At 32.5% G+C, this 18,372-nt stretch overlaps 1 protein-coding gene across 1 annotated transcript in view; it reads left to right on the top strand.

The window, feature by feature from the left end:
• Positions 1-401: 401 nt before the first annotated feature.
• LOC114336246 (uncharacterized) overlaps positions 402-18,372 on the top strand; it is a 39,024-nt gene continuing 21,053 nt past the window's right edge. The window contains exons 1-5 of the mRNA XM_050652013.1: positions 402-638; positions 2,752-2,941; positions 3,286-3,563; positions 3,660-4,266; positions 11,302-12,350. Of these exons, the coding sequence (XP_050507970.1) occupies positions 624-638; positions 2,752-2,941; positions 3,286-3,563; positions 3,660-4,266; positions 11,302-12,350 (2,139 nt within the window). The 5' untranslated portion in view covers positions 402-623. The remainder of the gene's footprint in view (positions 639-2,751; positions 2,942-3,285; positions 3,564-3,659; positions 4,267-11,301; positions 12,351-18,372) is intronic.

Below are 18,372 nucleotides of genomic sequence, written 5' to 3'. Positions count from 1 at the left end.
GCATATGCACTTATACAATTTATCCAAAATATGCAAATATGAATTTAATATGCATTTTGCATATTTCCTCCCAGCTCTAATTATTACTATTGTAAAGAGCAGATAATAGCTAGAATTGCCCACAAGAAAAAATTATTACCCATCAATAAATCATTAGAAAAAATTTACAGTTGATGCAAATCTGAGAAGAAAAAATATTAAATTACTAATAAAAATTATTAAACATTTTAAATTAAATGCAGAACCAAAATTGAAATTACATATTTCAAATACCTACAAAATATTGTTAATTGAATTAAATAGTATTACTATTGTAACAAAGAGATAATAACTAAGTCTATTCATACAGCGGTTATAAAATGATTATACAATACATACGATCCATTATTGTAAGTAAAAAACCGCCTTGCTCCATATCCATCAATGATATGCATAACAAAAAATCTCACGTGTTCACCGGTGCATCAATTTAGATCGTACCAAACGCAGATCCACAAAGAAGGCGGGTGAAAGTAAATCAGTGGTAAGTACTCCTGTTTGAAGAAATACCCTCTCCAACTATAGTATATATACCCACCTTTGAAGAAGGGTAGACATCAGTACGTTTGAATCTCAAAATAGAAATGAAGCCTTTTCTGGTATGTATATTTCAAATAAATCAAAAAAAAAATCAAAACCAATGGTTTTTATTTTTTTTTTTCTCTAAAATAAAGCGGTTTAGAGTATCTTAGCATTTTTTAATTTCTATAATTTAAAAGTAGGTAAATATTTATTTATCTCTCAGTAATAATTATAATATTTATTTTATTTATAATATTTACTATAACGCAATATCATGCATTATATTTTGGTGATTACAATGTTGTCTTACTTTATTTTTTTAAGTTTAAATAAAACAGTAGGTAGAGTTGACAATAATTATAATTATGTTTATTGAATGTTTGTATGTATCTTGAATTTTTTAAAGATATTTGTTGTAGTTGGATCATGTCAATATTCTTCTTAGCTTCCTTAATTTATAGACTATATTAAAATAATAGTAGTAGTGGTTGTTTTATTCCCCAATTGAGTGTAATGAGATATGTATAAGGGAATGAGATTACTAGATATACCTACTTTTTGTTTTTGCAAAAGTTTCATATTTCTTCTATCCACTTACAAATTTTTAATTTAACTAATTTCAATTTTTATCTTAATTTGAGGTAAAGTGTAGTTTCGTTTTATTCTTGTACGCATAAAAATAGAGTTCAGTAATTATCCGTTGATACTTACCGTTGGCACTGAGGTTCTTAGTACATACTTTTCAATATTTTTTTTCTTTATTTTTACACTTTGCTGATGTAGAACACGTGTGTTCTGCCATCTCAATAGGTTGACAAGTTTCCTGTCTAATTTTCTTTCATTATTCCCAATACATAAAATTATCAACTATTTCATATCCTGCAATATTTTGTGTTCAATATAATATTGTTATTGACTCTGTCGATAAATATTACCTTAAAATATTAATTCTTAACCCATGTTAAAATAATTGCTGGTTCTGTATAATTGGTAACTAATTAAATACAGTAAAACCTCCGTTAACCGAAACCTTTTTAACCGAAACATCGTTCAACCGAAATAGATAACAGTTCAATAATTTCATAAATAAAAAGTAAATTTAAAAACTGCAATAAAATTAAGGAAAATGAACATGTTTAAGAGTGTTTTTTTAAGACATCATCTATTTTCTTTTGTGTTTTCCTTTGACAACGATGTTTTGCAGCTATATCTCTCCAATACTATGTAATTTTATACAAGAAGAATACGAAAAACAATGTTATTTTTAACCTAAATTCTTGTAATCCGAAACGGCCTCCCCCAAATTATTTCGGTTAACAGAGGTTTTACTGTACTATGTCTTAGGCAAACAGAGGTTATACATTTTCAGTTGTTGAAATGAATCCGTCCGACTCCCCTAAAACCAGATAAAATCATATCAAGTTTTAAACTTACAACTTACTACAAATCAACTGCAAATGATATTTTTTGTTTGTCTACTCGTACAATGCAAATCTAGAAATATGTACATTATACATGTCGTACAGAGGAAACAATTTTGGCTTTTGATATTTCTTTTATTTTAAGCAAATTTAGATTTTATTCTTTTTTAAAATAATATTTCCTAAGAAGATAATATTTTGTATTTTGACAACGACGTCCGATTTGAACGTCGAAACGTTAATAAAATAAATTTTTTAGTTAAATTGTGGCTTCTTTACCAATTAGAATAGTTAATTACAAAAATGCCACAAAGAAATTAATAGCTTTAGAACAACACTAAGTAAATAGGTAGCAGAATTAATTTGATTAATTCTAATTGTTAGTACTTTGTAATTTTTTTGAGCCGTCAATTTAGATCTATAAAATCGTGTAATTCTAAAATATATATTTAATTTCTATTATAGACTCTGTAAGCTATTAAACTGTAAATTGCAAGAAATATTATGCACAAGGAGATATAAATCCTAGTTAAATTTAATAGTTTCCTATTTTTTAGTAGATGTTCATTATGTAGGTTTTTTTCCAGCCCATTGAAATAATTTAGACTAGTAGGAATCTGCTACTAGCATGTAATATACTTTTATTTTCAATTTTAACTACGAATAAGTAAAACCTTAAAATATTATACCTCTAACTATTTTCTATGCTATAAGCTTTCTTGCTTCTATCACTAAGGACACTAATAATTATGATTCATAAATTTTTCAGATTGGAACGATAGTTTTAGCAGTCGCCGCAGTAGCCACATGCGGCGAGGCTACAAAAAAGAAGAATGAAAAGCGAGGCATTTTTTCCAGCGATATCGGAAGCGGTTACGGAGGCGGTCATGGGGGTGGCATAGCACTTGAACTTGATGGCGGGCATGGCTTAGGAGGCGGAAGTTTAGGAGGACATGGAGGTAAATTTTTATAATACTCAAAATATTATTTATATTATAAATATACTTGCCATACCATATAAATATATATGTGTGTATAATGTGTGTATATGTTCGGAAAGGTTTCCGTGATTAATGCAATGAAACGTAAAGCTCAAATAAATATCATTACAAGAATTGATATTAAAATTACTTAAAGTAAATTAAATTAATTAAATTAACCCGGAAGCATAGTGAGTTTAATTTTGATATCAATTCTTGTAATGATATTGATTTTAGCTTCAAGTTTTATGTATAAATATGTATGTAATATAAATATATATATAATTATACTCATTAATCAATAATTAATTATTAATTTATAGGGGGTATCAGTCTGGGCGGTGGTTATGGAGGAGGTTATGAAGGTGGACTTGGAGGAGGATATGGCGGAGGACTTGGAGGAGGACTTGGAGGAGGACTAGGAGGAGGATTAGGATTAGGAGGAGGATTAGGTGGAGGAGGAGGTGGTGGTGCTACTATTACTACCATAAACAGAGCAGTACCTGTTCCTGTACCTCAACCTTATCCAGTTACTGTCAATAGACCAGTTCCAGTTCCAGTACCACAACCTGTCGAAGTTCCAGTCCCCAGACCAGTTCAAGTAAGTTGTTAATATACTTAAAAACTTTATTTTATTGCATATTTTATATTATTTTTATAATATTGTACCATGTTTATTCATTCTGTTTTTCAATAGGTTCCAGTTCCAGTTGCTCAACCTGTTGAAGTTCCCAGACCGTACCCTGTTGTAGTAAATCGTCCAGTACCTGTAGCCGTTCCGACTCCAGTACGTGTACCAGTTCCACAACCCGTTGCTGTTCCAGTGCCACAACCTTATCCAGTTACAGTACCACAACCTGTTCCAGTTAGGGTACCCCAAACTATTGTAGTACCAGTTGCTCAACCCATTGTTGTTGGAGGCGGTGGTGGTGGACTTGGAGGTGGACTTGGAAGTGGATTAGGAGGTGGAATTGGCGGTGGATATGGAGGTGGACTTGGCGGTGGATATGGAGGTGGACTTGGTGGTGGATTGGGAGGACATGGATCTCTTGGAAGCGGATTAGGAGGAGGACACGGTCTCATCAGTAGTGGTTTGGACCACGGATCTCTTGGAGGGAGCTATTCTCTTGGAGGACATGGTGGAAGCCTAGGAGGTATTTCCTTGGGCAGTAGTCATGGTTATGGAGGTGGATATGGAGGAGGATCTTCAATCTCTATTGGAAAATCAATTTCCCTTGGATCTGGAGGCCACGGTGGTGGAGCTACCAGTTACTCCAGTATTTCGCATGGACATTCCAAATATTAGAAAAGTAAGAGACTAGCAAATGCGTATAAAAGTTATTGAAAAATTGTTTAAATTAGTATTCGACTAATTGTGATAAAAGATTTTTATATTGTTATAGTATGCATAATGTATATATTTTTTTACAAAAATTAAATAAACCAATAATTGTTTATCATAATTAGTATCTCTCTTATCTGATTTATTAACTTGCATATAAAAGCTTGCTAAATTTTAGAAATTATAGAAGAAATCTAAATTTTATTTTAACCTGCTTTGTTCAACAATAATTGCAGGAAAACCGTTTCTAATTTTTACGTCCTTTACACGATAGAATTAATTAAAAATATTAACATATACTTAATATTGATGATGCCCGAGATAAAAATATAACTACTAGATATAAATAAGATATGAGGTTAAAACAGCAAAAAAAGGCATCGATGAACCAAATATATCGAGAAATTAAAGATTTGCACAAATAATATCACGAGTTCGATAGGTATACAGAATACAGGAATATTGTCCCTAAAAATTTTAAAGCTAAAGTTTAGTAAGAAATCTGACAAAGCAAAAATGGGAAAGTCGCAGACCTGGTCAAATATTATCACTAGACTGTCTGAATCACAGAGCTCAAAAACATATATGAATTTACGAAACTTAAATACTTAATTCCTCAAATTTTATTCCATAATAATTCCAAATTGTTCAGAGCTACAGCCAACAAAGTTAAAATTGCTGTGATGGTAGCTAACCTCCAATAGGAGACGGTACTGCAAGAAGAAGAATTTCAAATTCTAGAAAAAAAAAACCTAGTACATTATCACGTGAAGATTTCAGACTAATTATTAATTTCTTAAGCCATTCTCTCATACTGTTTCTAAAAAAAATTTTAATATTATTAAACAGAAAAACAATTGACAACAATTGACAACAAATAGGATAGTCAGGACAGCGAGAGACGGTTCCCCAATAGGGCTTTTCATCGATTGTCATTTGTTTCGAGCTTCTGTCATGTGTCACATAATATTAATATATCTACGTCATACGTCTTTGGTTTGTATCATTGGTATATGCCAATAACATATGACGTAGATATATTAATATTATGTGACACATGTCAGAAGCTCGAAACAAATGACTGAATGAAAAGGCCTATAGTTTAGAGTTATAGTTAGAATAGGCCGAACGACTGGAATTGCGGTCTGATAACACAAATCCCTAAAAAAGGTGACAAGACGAAATGCACTAACTACAGGGGAATCACGCTATTAAATACAATGTACAAAATATTAACTAATTTGATCAGACCAAGAATAGAAACAGAAACGAGAACAAAAATAGGTGAATACCAACATGGACTTAGAGAACGTAAGTCAACAATAGATGCAATACACATTGTAACGCAAATCGTCGAAAAAAGTTACGAGCATCGAATATACTGCTTATCTACATATACTGCTTATTGACTACAAGCAAGTCTTTGACAGTGTAATAAGGGAGAAGCTAATACAAGAAAAACTAGTAAGTCTCACGAAAATGACGATGAAGGAATCCAAAGCACGAATCTTAACAAGGGAAGGCCCGTCAGATGAAGTACAAATGGAGGTAGGTATCAGACAGGGAGACTCCCTATCAACAACATTATTTAACATTGCCATAGAGGGTGCAGTAAGAGCAGCCAAAATTAGGGGAACAATTATCGAATCTTCAGCCCAACTGATAGTGTATGCAGACAATATTGCACTGGTTACTAGAGATTTAAAAACCATGCAGAATATAATGTTAATACTAGATAAACAAAATTTGTTTATTTAGTAATATTTTGTATTTTGACAACGGCACCCGATTTGGGCGTCGAAACGTTAATAAAATTATTTTTTTCATTTTAATTGTGGCTTATTTCCCATATAAATAATTAATCATAAAAATGCCACAAGGAAATAGCTTCAGAACAACGTTAATACTAGATAAAGAAGCAAAGAAGAGAGGGCTAGTAATAAACCAAAGCAAAACGAAATACCTCAAGTGCTCAAGAGAGAACACGAACATCGAGAAAGAAATTAAGCTTGGAGCATATACATTTGAAAGAGTACACCGTTTCAAATATTTGGGAGTGATGGTGAATGGCAGAAATGATAGAACGGATGAAATAAATGAACGCATCCTACTTGGTAATAAAACCTATTGAAACTACCAAAAATTCTTGAAAGAAAAACACATTAGTAAGACAACCAAATTCAAAATTTACAAGACTGCAATCAGGCAAGTGATCACCTATGGTGCAGAGACGATGTGCCTAACACAAAAAGATGAAATGAGATTAGAAATCTTAGAGAGAAAGATAATTCGACGAATAATGGGACCGGTGAGGATAAGTGTAGGCGAGTTTAGAAGATTAACAAATGAAGAAATTAAAGAAGTCATCCAGGGTGAAGACATAATCAAGTTCGTGAAGGCGCAGAGGCTCAGGTGGCTGGGACACACAGAAAGAGCTAACCCAGACTCTACGCTAAAGCGAATAACTGGCTGGAGACCAACAACAAAGAGACCAAAGGGAAGACCCAAAACAAGATGGAGAGATCAAGTCTTAGGAGACATAAAGAAGCTGAGAATCTACAATTGGAAGGAGCGTTGTAAGGACCGGAAAGAATGGAGGAAAGTTGTAGACAAAGAAAAGTCACACACGCTGCCATAATAATAAAAGACAACAGCGGACTGATTCTCCGCAACAAATGAATCAGAGAGCCCAAAAGGGCGGCAAACACTCCACCAGGAGTGAATAAGCCATGATGATGATTATGATGTTCTTTTTAGAAAGCGAGACATTGACCCTGTGCAAATAGTTGTCAGCAATCAGCCGATTTCAAAAGTTAACCAACTTTAATATTTGGGATAGTAAAGAAGAGACGCACTAAATCCTGATGAAGGAATTCAAACTAGTATACAGGTGTATAAAAGTTGGCTCAGTGAAACTTCGATCGCCGATAATGAAACACCAAATTAAAGATGAAACTTTATTTATGAACGACACTTAACTCGGGAGCCTTAAAAATCTACTAATCGACGGAGTCTTACTGTCTTACTTGTATGGTTAATAAACTGATAATCTTGATGAAACTACATGTTGTCTCGTTGAATTGATTCGAATAATAGACCAGGGCGCATCGGTAAAAATATTAGTACATTTAGATGTTGAGAGGTGACTCATATTTTTTTGCAGAAATTGCTTTAAAATAACTCATATAATAATATTTGAGTTATCGTCCCACTCAAAAAGGTCCGGAACATTGTTTAAATAATCAAAATGTCAAAAAATTAAAGAAAAATTCGAATTTTTTCTTCGTTTTGTATTCGCATTTTACGTTTTTCAACCATTTATGCTACACTTGAGAACTTTCTATTTCACCCAAAAAACCTTATAATATAACAAAACAACACTGTAAATTCCATTGAGATCGGTTCAACAGATTTCACAAAATAAATTTTGCAATCCAGCTTTCGCAAAAAATTCATTTTTTCAAAATGTTGCAGGACTGAAAATAAAGCAGATAGCAAGTTGAATTTTTTTACATATAAAAAAATACCGTACCTTTGATTTGCAATTTGCAGAATTAAAATCGGTTAACTACCACGGCGTCTGTAATTAACAAAAAACTTTAATTTTGGTGCTATGCGCAAGGCAACAGAATCATCACGTTTGCTCTGATTGGGCATTCCGATGACCTTTGATAATGATTGATAAATTTTAATTTTTAGTACATTTCGATATAAATAAATAAATTTGTTTATTGCAAAATATAACACATACACTCTTTTACATACTTTTAGCAAAAACTTTTTTTTTTCATTTACATTAAAACTTATAGAATTAAAGTTTATTATTTTTAAGCATATGCAATTGTTAAAACAATATTTCACAAACAGTAATCAAATTAGTTTGATTTTTGTGGAATTAAAATATTAAAATACAACAAAATATAGAGTAAGAAAATAATATATTAGATAAAGATTGGAAGGAATTTTGGTGGAAATCAACTTGTGTGAATCGAACACCGCTGTCCTGTGCGTAGGAACAAAAATTATTGTTTACTTAAAAAAATTCCTGACGCCGTAGTAGTTAACCGATTTTAATATTGCAAATTGCAAATGAAAGGTACAGTATGCTTCTTATGCAAAAAAAAATTTCAACTTGCTCTCTGCTTTATTTTTAGTCCTGTAACATTTTGAAGAAATAATTTTTTTATTGCAAAATTTATTTTGCAAAATCTATTGAACCGATTTTAATGAAATTTACAGTATTGTTTTACTATATCACAATGTTTTTCTCGGTAAAATATGAAGGTCCTAAGTGTAGCACAAATGGTTGAAAAGTGTAAAATGCAAATACTTCTTTTTTTATGTTTTTTCGCAATTATTGCTATTTTACAACAAGGGTGACAATTTTTAAAATTTTTAACCAATCCTATATTGTAGGAAATTTAATTACGCAACTTTTATCTTAGTACAACTTTTCTCGGAAGTGAACACCTTTAAAGTTATAATAAAAAAACGAAGAAAAACTCGAATTTTTCCTTAATTTTTTGACATTTTGATTATTTAAACAATGTTCCGGAACTTTTTGAGTGGGAGAATAACTTAATGATTATTATATAAGTTAATTCCAAGCAATTTCTGCAAAAAATATTAGTCACCTCTCAACGTCCATCTCAAAACAGATGCGCCTTGGACTATAAATGATTTTAATGTATGTTCTTTCTAAGCGGCAATATGTATTTCCTGGGTCAACCTACGCGTTGAATATATTTACAAAATATGTATTGAAGAACAAGGAAATTATATTAAGTCATCTCTATTAATGTGCCATAGCCGAAATTATTGTTTATGATTTGTAATAATTAACTCAATTAGTATCCCGCACATATTTAAATATAATAACAAATTGCCGTAATGTGATATAGGGGGTGATAAAAACATTGTTTAATATCGGATATGAAAATTTAATGTTTGAGATTAAACAGCAGGTATGAATGTTGTTCTGAAGCTACTTCCTTGTGGCATTTTTATGATTAATTATTTATATGGGAAATAAGAAATAAATAATATAAAATATATTAAGAAATAAGAATACAAAATAAATATTTTGTATTTTGACAACGGCACCCGATTTGGGCGTCGAAACGTTAATAAAATTATTTTTTTCATTTTAATTGTGGCTTATTTCCCATATAAATAATTAAGCAGGTATGAAATCATGTAAAACTTAGAGCCAAGCTCTGCAATTTTCAGCTAAATCTACAACTAAGAATGAAGTTCCTAAATTGTTGTGTCCTTTATTACTATACGAATATACCGAAATCGGTAAAGATTCTTATTGTGCTCTATGATTGAACTAGAAATATAATGCGACTGCAGTTCAGGGTTGCAACGAAATTGAAAATGTTTATTTATTTTTAATACACAGTGAGGACTTTTAGGTTGGAATAAATTCATTTTCTCGAGAACGGCGATTCTGGAGATAAAGCCCGAAACAAGTCTATTTTTTTTTAAATTATAATTTTTTGGCATGTATATCAAACTAGTGACGTCATCCATCTGGGCGTGATGACGTAATCGATGATTTTTAAAATGGGAATAGCGGTTGTTTTATAGCTCATTTAAAAGGTTATTTAATTATCTATTCAGTAATATAAATAATAACAATTATTTACACAGGGTGCCCAAATTTTTTTTAATTAAATTACCTAGTTGAGACAAAAAGAAGAATGTATGTAATTTATTTTATTAGAAATGCCTTTTACTGTTGTCAGAAAACAAGAAAAATATTTATTTGACAAATAACTATTGTTCTTCGCTTCACACGACCCCCATTCTCGTTAAAAAAAATCATCGATTACGTCATCATTCCCAGGTAGATGACGTCACTAGTAGGATGTATATGCTAAAATATTTTAATCTAAAAATAAAAATCGATCTGTCTCAGCATTTATCTTCAACATCGCCAATTCTCGAGAAAATGATGTATTCCAACTTATACGTCCTCACTGTATAATCTCAATCATGAAAGTTAATAATGGTCAAGTGAAATTAAATGGTCTTATCGCTGAATATTCAAAATATCAGAGGTTTGACGCATTTCAAATACAGAATTCTTAAAGATAGTATGTCAAGAAGAAGCCGATTGGATGAATATGATAAAAAAGAGAAAACTTTATTATTTGGCACATATATAATGACCAATATCAAAGAATTATACCGTAGTTAATACTAAACTGAGAGAATATAGATAAAGAGATGATTTGGCAGGAAGAAATACTCGTGGCTCCAAAGCGCCTTCATCAATAATGGATAACACCAGCAGATGAACTGTTATATGCCGCAAATGGTCGGGAAATATAGGTCTTTTCGTCACGATATAAGAAATTTGAACTGACGCTGGTGGGATGTCCCTACCGATTTAGTATCATAAAAAATAGTTGACGTTACTAATCCCTCAATTGTCTTTGTGACGGGTGGAAACAGTTTTGGAACAGCTACTAGGGCCGTACTTTATATTATTTACAGAACTGACTCGTTACCTATCAATGCAAATAAATTATTAAAATTAAAATTTCTAGAAAATGTATTAAAAATTTTGTTTACTGTATTTAGACGAATTCGTTTAGTTATCTGAAATTAACTTGCTTGGAATCAATTACAAACGATCACAAACAATTTTTATGTCCAATGCGCTCATTACGTGAATTTTGTGGAGTTAGAATATAATGTGTTTTATATCGTTTTCACTTTAAACAAAATGGACTTGCGATAATGCAGCTTTCTATCTTTAAATAAAAAAATTAAAGAATCATTAGAAAGAGCATTAGTTAAAGATAAGATATACCTCTAATTATTATTCTATAGCTTTACACATAATTCTCGTGCTTATAAGTATTTAGGTAAAATTAAGTATCATTTATTTATCCAGAAAACATACATTATGGAACATTATGAAAGGGGGGCAAACATATTTAAGTTTGACATTTGCACATTTAGGCAGTTATTTTCTTGCATTTAGATAGAAGGTTAGATCGCGAGTATTTAAGTAAAATGTCTGAAGTCGGTGAAGCTAGTGCTAAGTGTAAAACACGTGTACATTTATCTGATGATGCCAAAGAAATTATTAGGAATGTTTATCAAACTGTGAAAGAAGACAATCCAAATCCAGAAGACGGTAAATTCCTCATCAAGACAACATCTCGACTGACAAGGATGCCATATACAACAGTGTGGAAAATTGTTACGAATAGAATTCAACCTCGTAAAAAGCTGAGTGACTTTTCTACACATAAAGCAGTAAATGAAAAAGATGCTGAGGTAATTATAAGAGCAATTTACAATTTCTATTCAAAGAACCTAGTTCCAACGCTTAGTATGATCTACGATCAACTTGTTAAAGGCTATTCCATTACGTATTCGCCTTCAACTTTATCAAGATTTTTGAATCACATTGGTTTTCGATACAAGAAAATTAATAAGCGATCATCAATAATGGATTCTCCTCGTCTAATTAAATGGAGAAATGAATACTTGGATGCTATATCTAAATTTAGAGATGAAGGAAGACCGATATTTTATCTAGATGAAACATGGTTCGATACCCACGATACTGCTCAAAAAGGTTGGACAGACGATTCTATTAAATGTGCACCCAATTATCCAATTAATAGAGGTCAGCGAATAATTATTCTGAAAATTGGATCCAAAAATGGCTGGCTTGGAGGGGAAAGTTTTTTACTATCGGCAAAAAACATTAAAGATTCAAAGCTGGACTACCATGAAAATATGACGAGTAGCTTGTTGAAGGAATGGTTTGAAAAGAAGGTGTTGCCAAATTTGTCTCCAAAAAGTGTAATTGTATTGGATAACGCAGCGTATCACAGCGAACAAATTAGAAAAATCCCCGGTGTAGGTTCGACAAAAAAACAGATATCTGATTTTTTGTATGACAGTGATTTGCACTTTGAAGAAACATATACAAAAAAAGAAATGTTGGAAGTTCTTCACACAAAAGTGTTTGAGAAACAATTTGTTATAGACGAATTAGCCAAACGTGATGGTCATAATGTATTGCGATGACCTCCTTGCTACTGTGTCTTCAACCCCATTAAATTAATCTGGAGCCAACTTAAGGAAAGTTTACGGCGAAACAACTGCTGTCCCAAATTTAGTAGCGAATCGGTGTCACATGTTGTAGAAGAAATAAAAAAGATTTCCCCAACACTGTGGTAAAATTGTGTTTCACATGTTATAAAAACGGAAGATCATTACAGAACATTAACCTCATATATTAAACCAATAATTATAACATTAGATAACGATTCTAGTGAAGATGACAGCGATAGTGACATAGAGTTGTAATTTTTATTTATTTTTTTTTCGTCTAAACTTCAAATTTTATTTTTCTATGTTATTTTCTATGTTATTTTTTATTATATCTTTTTTATTCTGATTTTTGCTACCACTTTTTTAATCTTTTTTTGTTATTATCATTAATTTCCTTAATTTTTTTAATTTGTTCATTTCTCTTATTTCATTGTACATAATAATATACCTATAACTACATAGATATAAATACGTAATAAATATAATGATATGATATTTAAATTTATATTTATTATTCCAACCCCATTAAAATATTATATCTACTTGAAGACTTGAATTTTTTTTTGTTAAGGGGATGGGTACGAACTTTCGGCTTCAAGCCGTTACGTTATTACCGAGGGCCGAAAGTCCCTGAAAACTTCTATAATGTTTATTTTAATTAGTTACAGGGGTGAAAAACTAAGAGAAAATTTAGTGTGATTTTTAATTTCAAATATCTTATTCAAAAGAAACTTTTAATTCATTCCAAGGGACTTTCGGCCCTCGGTAATAAAGTAATTTTTCATTCTGCGTTTAAATTTTTCAAAAATACTTACATATTAGTTTTCTCAGGATTTGAAAAAAAGTATTACATTTAAAAAACATTGAAAATTTTGACAGGCGTCAAAATTTTGCATTTGTTCCTTTCCCCTTAATTTTAGCGAATCCGCTCCTGGAGGGTTTGTTGTTTGTTATTATGATACTAAATCGGTAGGGATATCCCACCATCGCCAGGCCAAATTTCTTATATCTTGACGCAAAGAATACCATGCATCGTCTATATCTGAGAATTGAGCTGATAGGATAAGATAGTAATGTGTAAGTAGTAGCAGTTATGGCCAATAAAAGAGACATTCGAAAAAAGCTTAGCAATAAAAAAATTATTGTTGGAGATTATTGAAAATTAATTTAAGAAGATCGAGACAAAGAGAATATGAAATGATAATATTTGTGAAATATAAACATGATAAATCCTTTGTGATAAATGTACCTACTGTTTTCTATTTTCGCTTCTTCAAGACGTTGTAAAATAAAAAATATCAGTATAGGCATATTTCCTATATGGCCTAATTTCTGATGTTTCATATTATGCTAAATAAATAAAAAAAGGTTAGCTAATTAGGGTACATGCATTGTCGTCCCTAGATAGGCATTTCATTGGTTAGTGAAATAAAAAAAATATTATGAATTGGTTCTTTTTTGACAGTCTCTTATGTATATTTCATGCTTATTTATCCTGATACTCGAGGTTTTGCGGTTTCTTCCACTTGTATTCATGGGGTATTTTATAGGCAGTTCTTTGATCTCTCTGGTGTGTTGTTAGTTTTGGTTTTGGACAGGATAGACTTCAATGTATTGGTTATTTTGAATTTTGTGATGTTGTAACATTTTCTTATCATTAAATTGTTGAATAGTTGTATATCATATTATAGGAGTATTTCTAAAGTCCTTTACCCCTGTCGCTGGTACGCCCATGGCCATATCCACAAATATCTGTCCTTGTAGGCTTTCTCACCCTTGAATAATTTTTATCGGAGAGCACTGCCGTCACAATATTTTGAAAATATGCCTAGAATTTCATATTTTTTATGGTCCTAACTCTAAGGCTAACCACCGATGTATCAGTTCCACTAAGGGAACAGTTATTTCTTCAAATATAAACTTTCAATCATTAATTTTTTTTTTGACATCCATTTTATTGCAATCTATTTTATAAAAAATAATAAACAATACATATGAGTGTTAAGAGTGTGACACAGTCAGTATTCACCAAGTGGTGAATACCTAAAAGAGTACAATAATGATTGAATTAGTACAGTTATTAATAAATTAATTGAATTAATTTAAATAGTACACTAGTAATAAGTGGGAATGATTAGTTAGTGTTAAGGTCAACAGTGTCTGTTCTTTTTAGTCTTCTGTTCTGTAGGGGTGTCAGGAGATTGGTGACCAATATGTTTGGGTGAACCTGTAGTCTATTGTGGTACTTGGAGCACAGAGAAACAATTTCTTTTTTGACGGTTTGGACTTGGAGATCCCTATGTATATTATCGTTGGAAATATACCAACCAGGAGCTTGGCACAGTTGCCTTAGAACTTTTGATTGAAAGTGCTGTGTCTTGAGTAAATTTGTTTCACTGGCAGTTCCCCAGATTTGGATGCCATACGTCCAGATGGGTTTCAGTACACTTTTATAGATCATAAGTTTATTGTCTAGAATTTGGCGTGATTTTTGATTCATGAACCAGTACATCTTTCTATAAACGAGTCCCAGTAGCAGTCGTTTGTTCCAAATGTGCTTTTGCCATGTTAGGCGGCTGTCTAGGTAAATCCCCAAGTATTTGACGTCACTTTTTATTGGCAGTGGTGTGTTGTTAAAGGTTACAGCTGGATTGATCCCCTTCCTTAGTGTAAACGTAATGTGTGTTGACTTGGAGCTATTAACTTTGACTCTCCACAGTTTAAACCATACTTCGAGTCTATTTAAGTGACTTTGTAGTATATGTGAAGCTAGGGTCGGATTTTCGTGGCAAACCATTAGGACAGTGTCATCAGCATATGTTGCAATTGTTGTACGATCCGAAGTTGGTATATCTGCTGTGAACAGGAGGTACAGTGTGGGTCCAAGGACACTTCCTTGGGGTACGCCAGAGTGGATGGGATGTAGAGTAGTAATGGCATCCCCTAGTTTTATCTGATACGATCTGCCGATGAGGTATGATTGTAGGAGCATGCAGATTGGATGAGGCAATTATCTTTTAAGTTTTGATATTAGACCTTTATGCCATACCTTGTCGAAGGGTTGGGAGACATCCAGGAAGGCTGCTGTACAATATTTCTTGTTCTCGAGTGCATCTCTTGCCGTTCTGACTACCCTATGGACCTGTTCGATTGTGCCATGTTGTTATCGAAATCCGAATTGGTAATGAGGTATTAGGTTTTTTTCTGTAATGACAGTGTCTATTCTTTTCAGGAGAAGTCTCTCAAACACTTTGGAAGGTAAAGCAGAAGGCTAATAGGACGATAGGATGAAGGTTGGGTTTTTTCTTTGTTGGGTTTATGAATTAGAATGATTTGTGCTACCTTCCATTGGGAGGGGAAGTAGCACAATCTTAGGACAGCATTGTATATGTACATTAGTAGCTTTATTGCTTCTTCAGGTAGTTCTTTGAGAATTAGTCCTGCTATCAGGTCGTATCCAGGTGCTTTTTTTTATTTAGGTTTTTGATTACTTCTTCAATTTCGGTAATTTTAACTTTTCTGGTGGGAAGACACATCTGGTAGGGTGCATCTGCTATATCTGTAATAAATTTCTCTTCGTTCTCTGGAACCTCTCTTTTGTGCGATTGGAAAACTGACTGAAGATGTTCAGCGAAGGTGTTAGCCCTCTCTTCATCACTTCGAGACCAGGTGCCATCATTTTTTCTTATCGGTGCTTTAGTTTGTAATTGTGTTTTGAGTTTTTTAGACAATTTCCATAACGAGTAGTTCTTTTCTTCAGAGCTAGAGAGATTCTCTAGAAAATAGTTTATTTCTTGTTCTTTGTGTTCCTGTAGGACCTTTTTTAATTGACGGGTTGCTCTGTTGTATTTGGTTTTGTCATCTGGAGCACGGGTGGTCTGCCATTTTTTCTTAATTGTCTTTTCTCGTATATCATGGTTTTTATATAGAGCGGGTATGAGCCCGGTCTCTTACCATATGATATATCAGGTGAAGCTTCCCATGCGGCTTGTTGAATTTTTATAATTAGATGTTTGACTGCTTCTTCTATATCTTACTCAGATTTTAGTGGTAGGTTTAAATTTATACTGTTTTTTATTATATCTCTGAAGGTATTCCAGTTTGTCCGGCTTTTGGATAAAACTAGTGGTTTTGTGATGTGGTGCACCTGTGTACTTAGGGTAATAATGAAGGGAGAGTGATCAGATTAGAGATCGAACAAAGGTTGAACTTTCAAGTAGTTTAGAGAGATACCTTTGACAATAGAGAAGTCGATGATATCAGGCACTTTTCGTGTGTCGGTTGGCCAGTACGTCGGTTGACCCGTGGAAGCAGTTAGTAAATTATCGTTTTGGACACTTTTTAAGAATTCTCTACCTCGAGAGGTTATGAGTCTTGATCCCCAATGAAGGTGTTTAGCATTATAGTCACCAGCAACTATGAAGCGATTTCCGAGCTTGTTAAAATATGTCGTGAAGTGTTCTTCTTTAATAATTTTATTTGGTGGACAGTAAACTGCAGATAGTATAAGCTGGCTATTCCAATCAGTTATTGAGATAGACGTGGCTTGTAAGTTTTCTTCACTATGCTTGATAATTTCATGGTGTCTAATGCTGTTTTTTATAATTATAGCAGTGCCTCCATGGGCTCTTCCTACAGGGTGTTGAGTTTTATATGTTGAGAATTTGGGTATATTGAAGTAGGTTTTGTCTGTCATATGAATCATTAATTAAGAACTTTTCACTAACAAAAATTAATTGCAAATATTCACATTCAGTAGGAATATTCAGTATTTAATTAACTGGAAGCTTGGAAATTTAGATTGGTATCCAAAATTTTCAATGTTTTTTATACCCCCAATTTTCTGGATTTCAATGTTTACCGAGCCATGACTGAATCTGGTAATACACTCGGAGTCTTTGGAAACAGGCTGCATCTTGTGTTGGAGGAAGTAATTGGAGATTAAATGCATTTTTTGACACTGCTTTAGCGAATCGTTTGTATCTCAGGGTTTCCAGAGAATCGTCTTTATTTCCGCCATAAAGAGACTTTCTCGCTGACAAATATAAAACAACCACTCATGATGCACGCTTAAAAAAAGTCAAAATTCTTATCACAAAAATATAAATTTTACCCAAAAGACTCTCAATAGTATTATCGATAAAGCTCAAAATACTTTTCACAATTTTTAATACGACTGCATGTGGCAAAATATGTAGCACAACTGTAAGAATAAGCAGAGGGGAACCGATTACTGTGTGGTATCTAGGATAAACTATAATAATAACAGTAATAGCAGGCAGATTTTTAGTCCGGTCCGGAAGAAAATTACGTAACTGCAAATTTTAATGGCTGTTTATTGCGTAATTAACTTCTAAAATACTATTTACAGATGATCCAAAAACGACAAAAATGTAACTATGTGCTGAGCCACTATAGGGTAGTTGCGTCGTTATTGAAATACGCGCTATGTTAGACAATGGGGGATTAAATTGAAATAATTAATTTCAAACTAATGGGGATGAAAATATAAGCCACCGTTGTAAGAATAAGCGCCGTACTAAATATTTTAAAATCATTTTTTCTACGGCCATGCTAAAAGAGCAACTTTCACGCACGTATTTCGTTTCCGAAAGTTGCACTTTCCCGCAGGGCGTGCGTGAAAATAAATTTTCCCGCAGCGTGCGGGAAAGTAAAGTACCTTGTAATCTGGCATTATAATATATTAAAATACATGCAATAAACTAATATTTAGATATTATTTACTAATTTATTTCAAATTTACCTTATTGTGTTCATGTTTAAATGAAATTAGCGCGATTATTTCATTCATAGGAGATTCTGAACAATAGAAAGCTACTGAAATAAAAATTAAACTGAAAATTCCACACCTGTAATTTTGAACCAATCAAAATACGTTATTTTGACAGATCACCATGGCAACGGAGGTATTTTATCGGAAATTTTTTGCTCGTGGGGTAACCAACAGCGAATTATAGTGGAA

The sequence above is a fragment of the Diabrotica virgifera genome, chromosome 5, assembly GCF_917563875.1.
Source record: "Diabrotica virgifera virgifera chromosome 5, PGI_DIABVI_V3a".
In the NCBI taxonomy this organism is placed as follows: Eukaryota; Metazoa; Arthropoda; class Insecta; order Coleoptera; family Chrysomelidae; genus Diabrotica; species Diabrotica virgifera.
The sequence above is the reverse complement of the archived record's forward strand: the minus strand, read 5'-3'. Positions and strand labels throughout refer to the sequence as shown.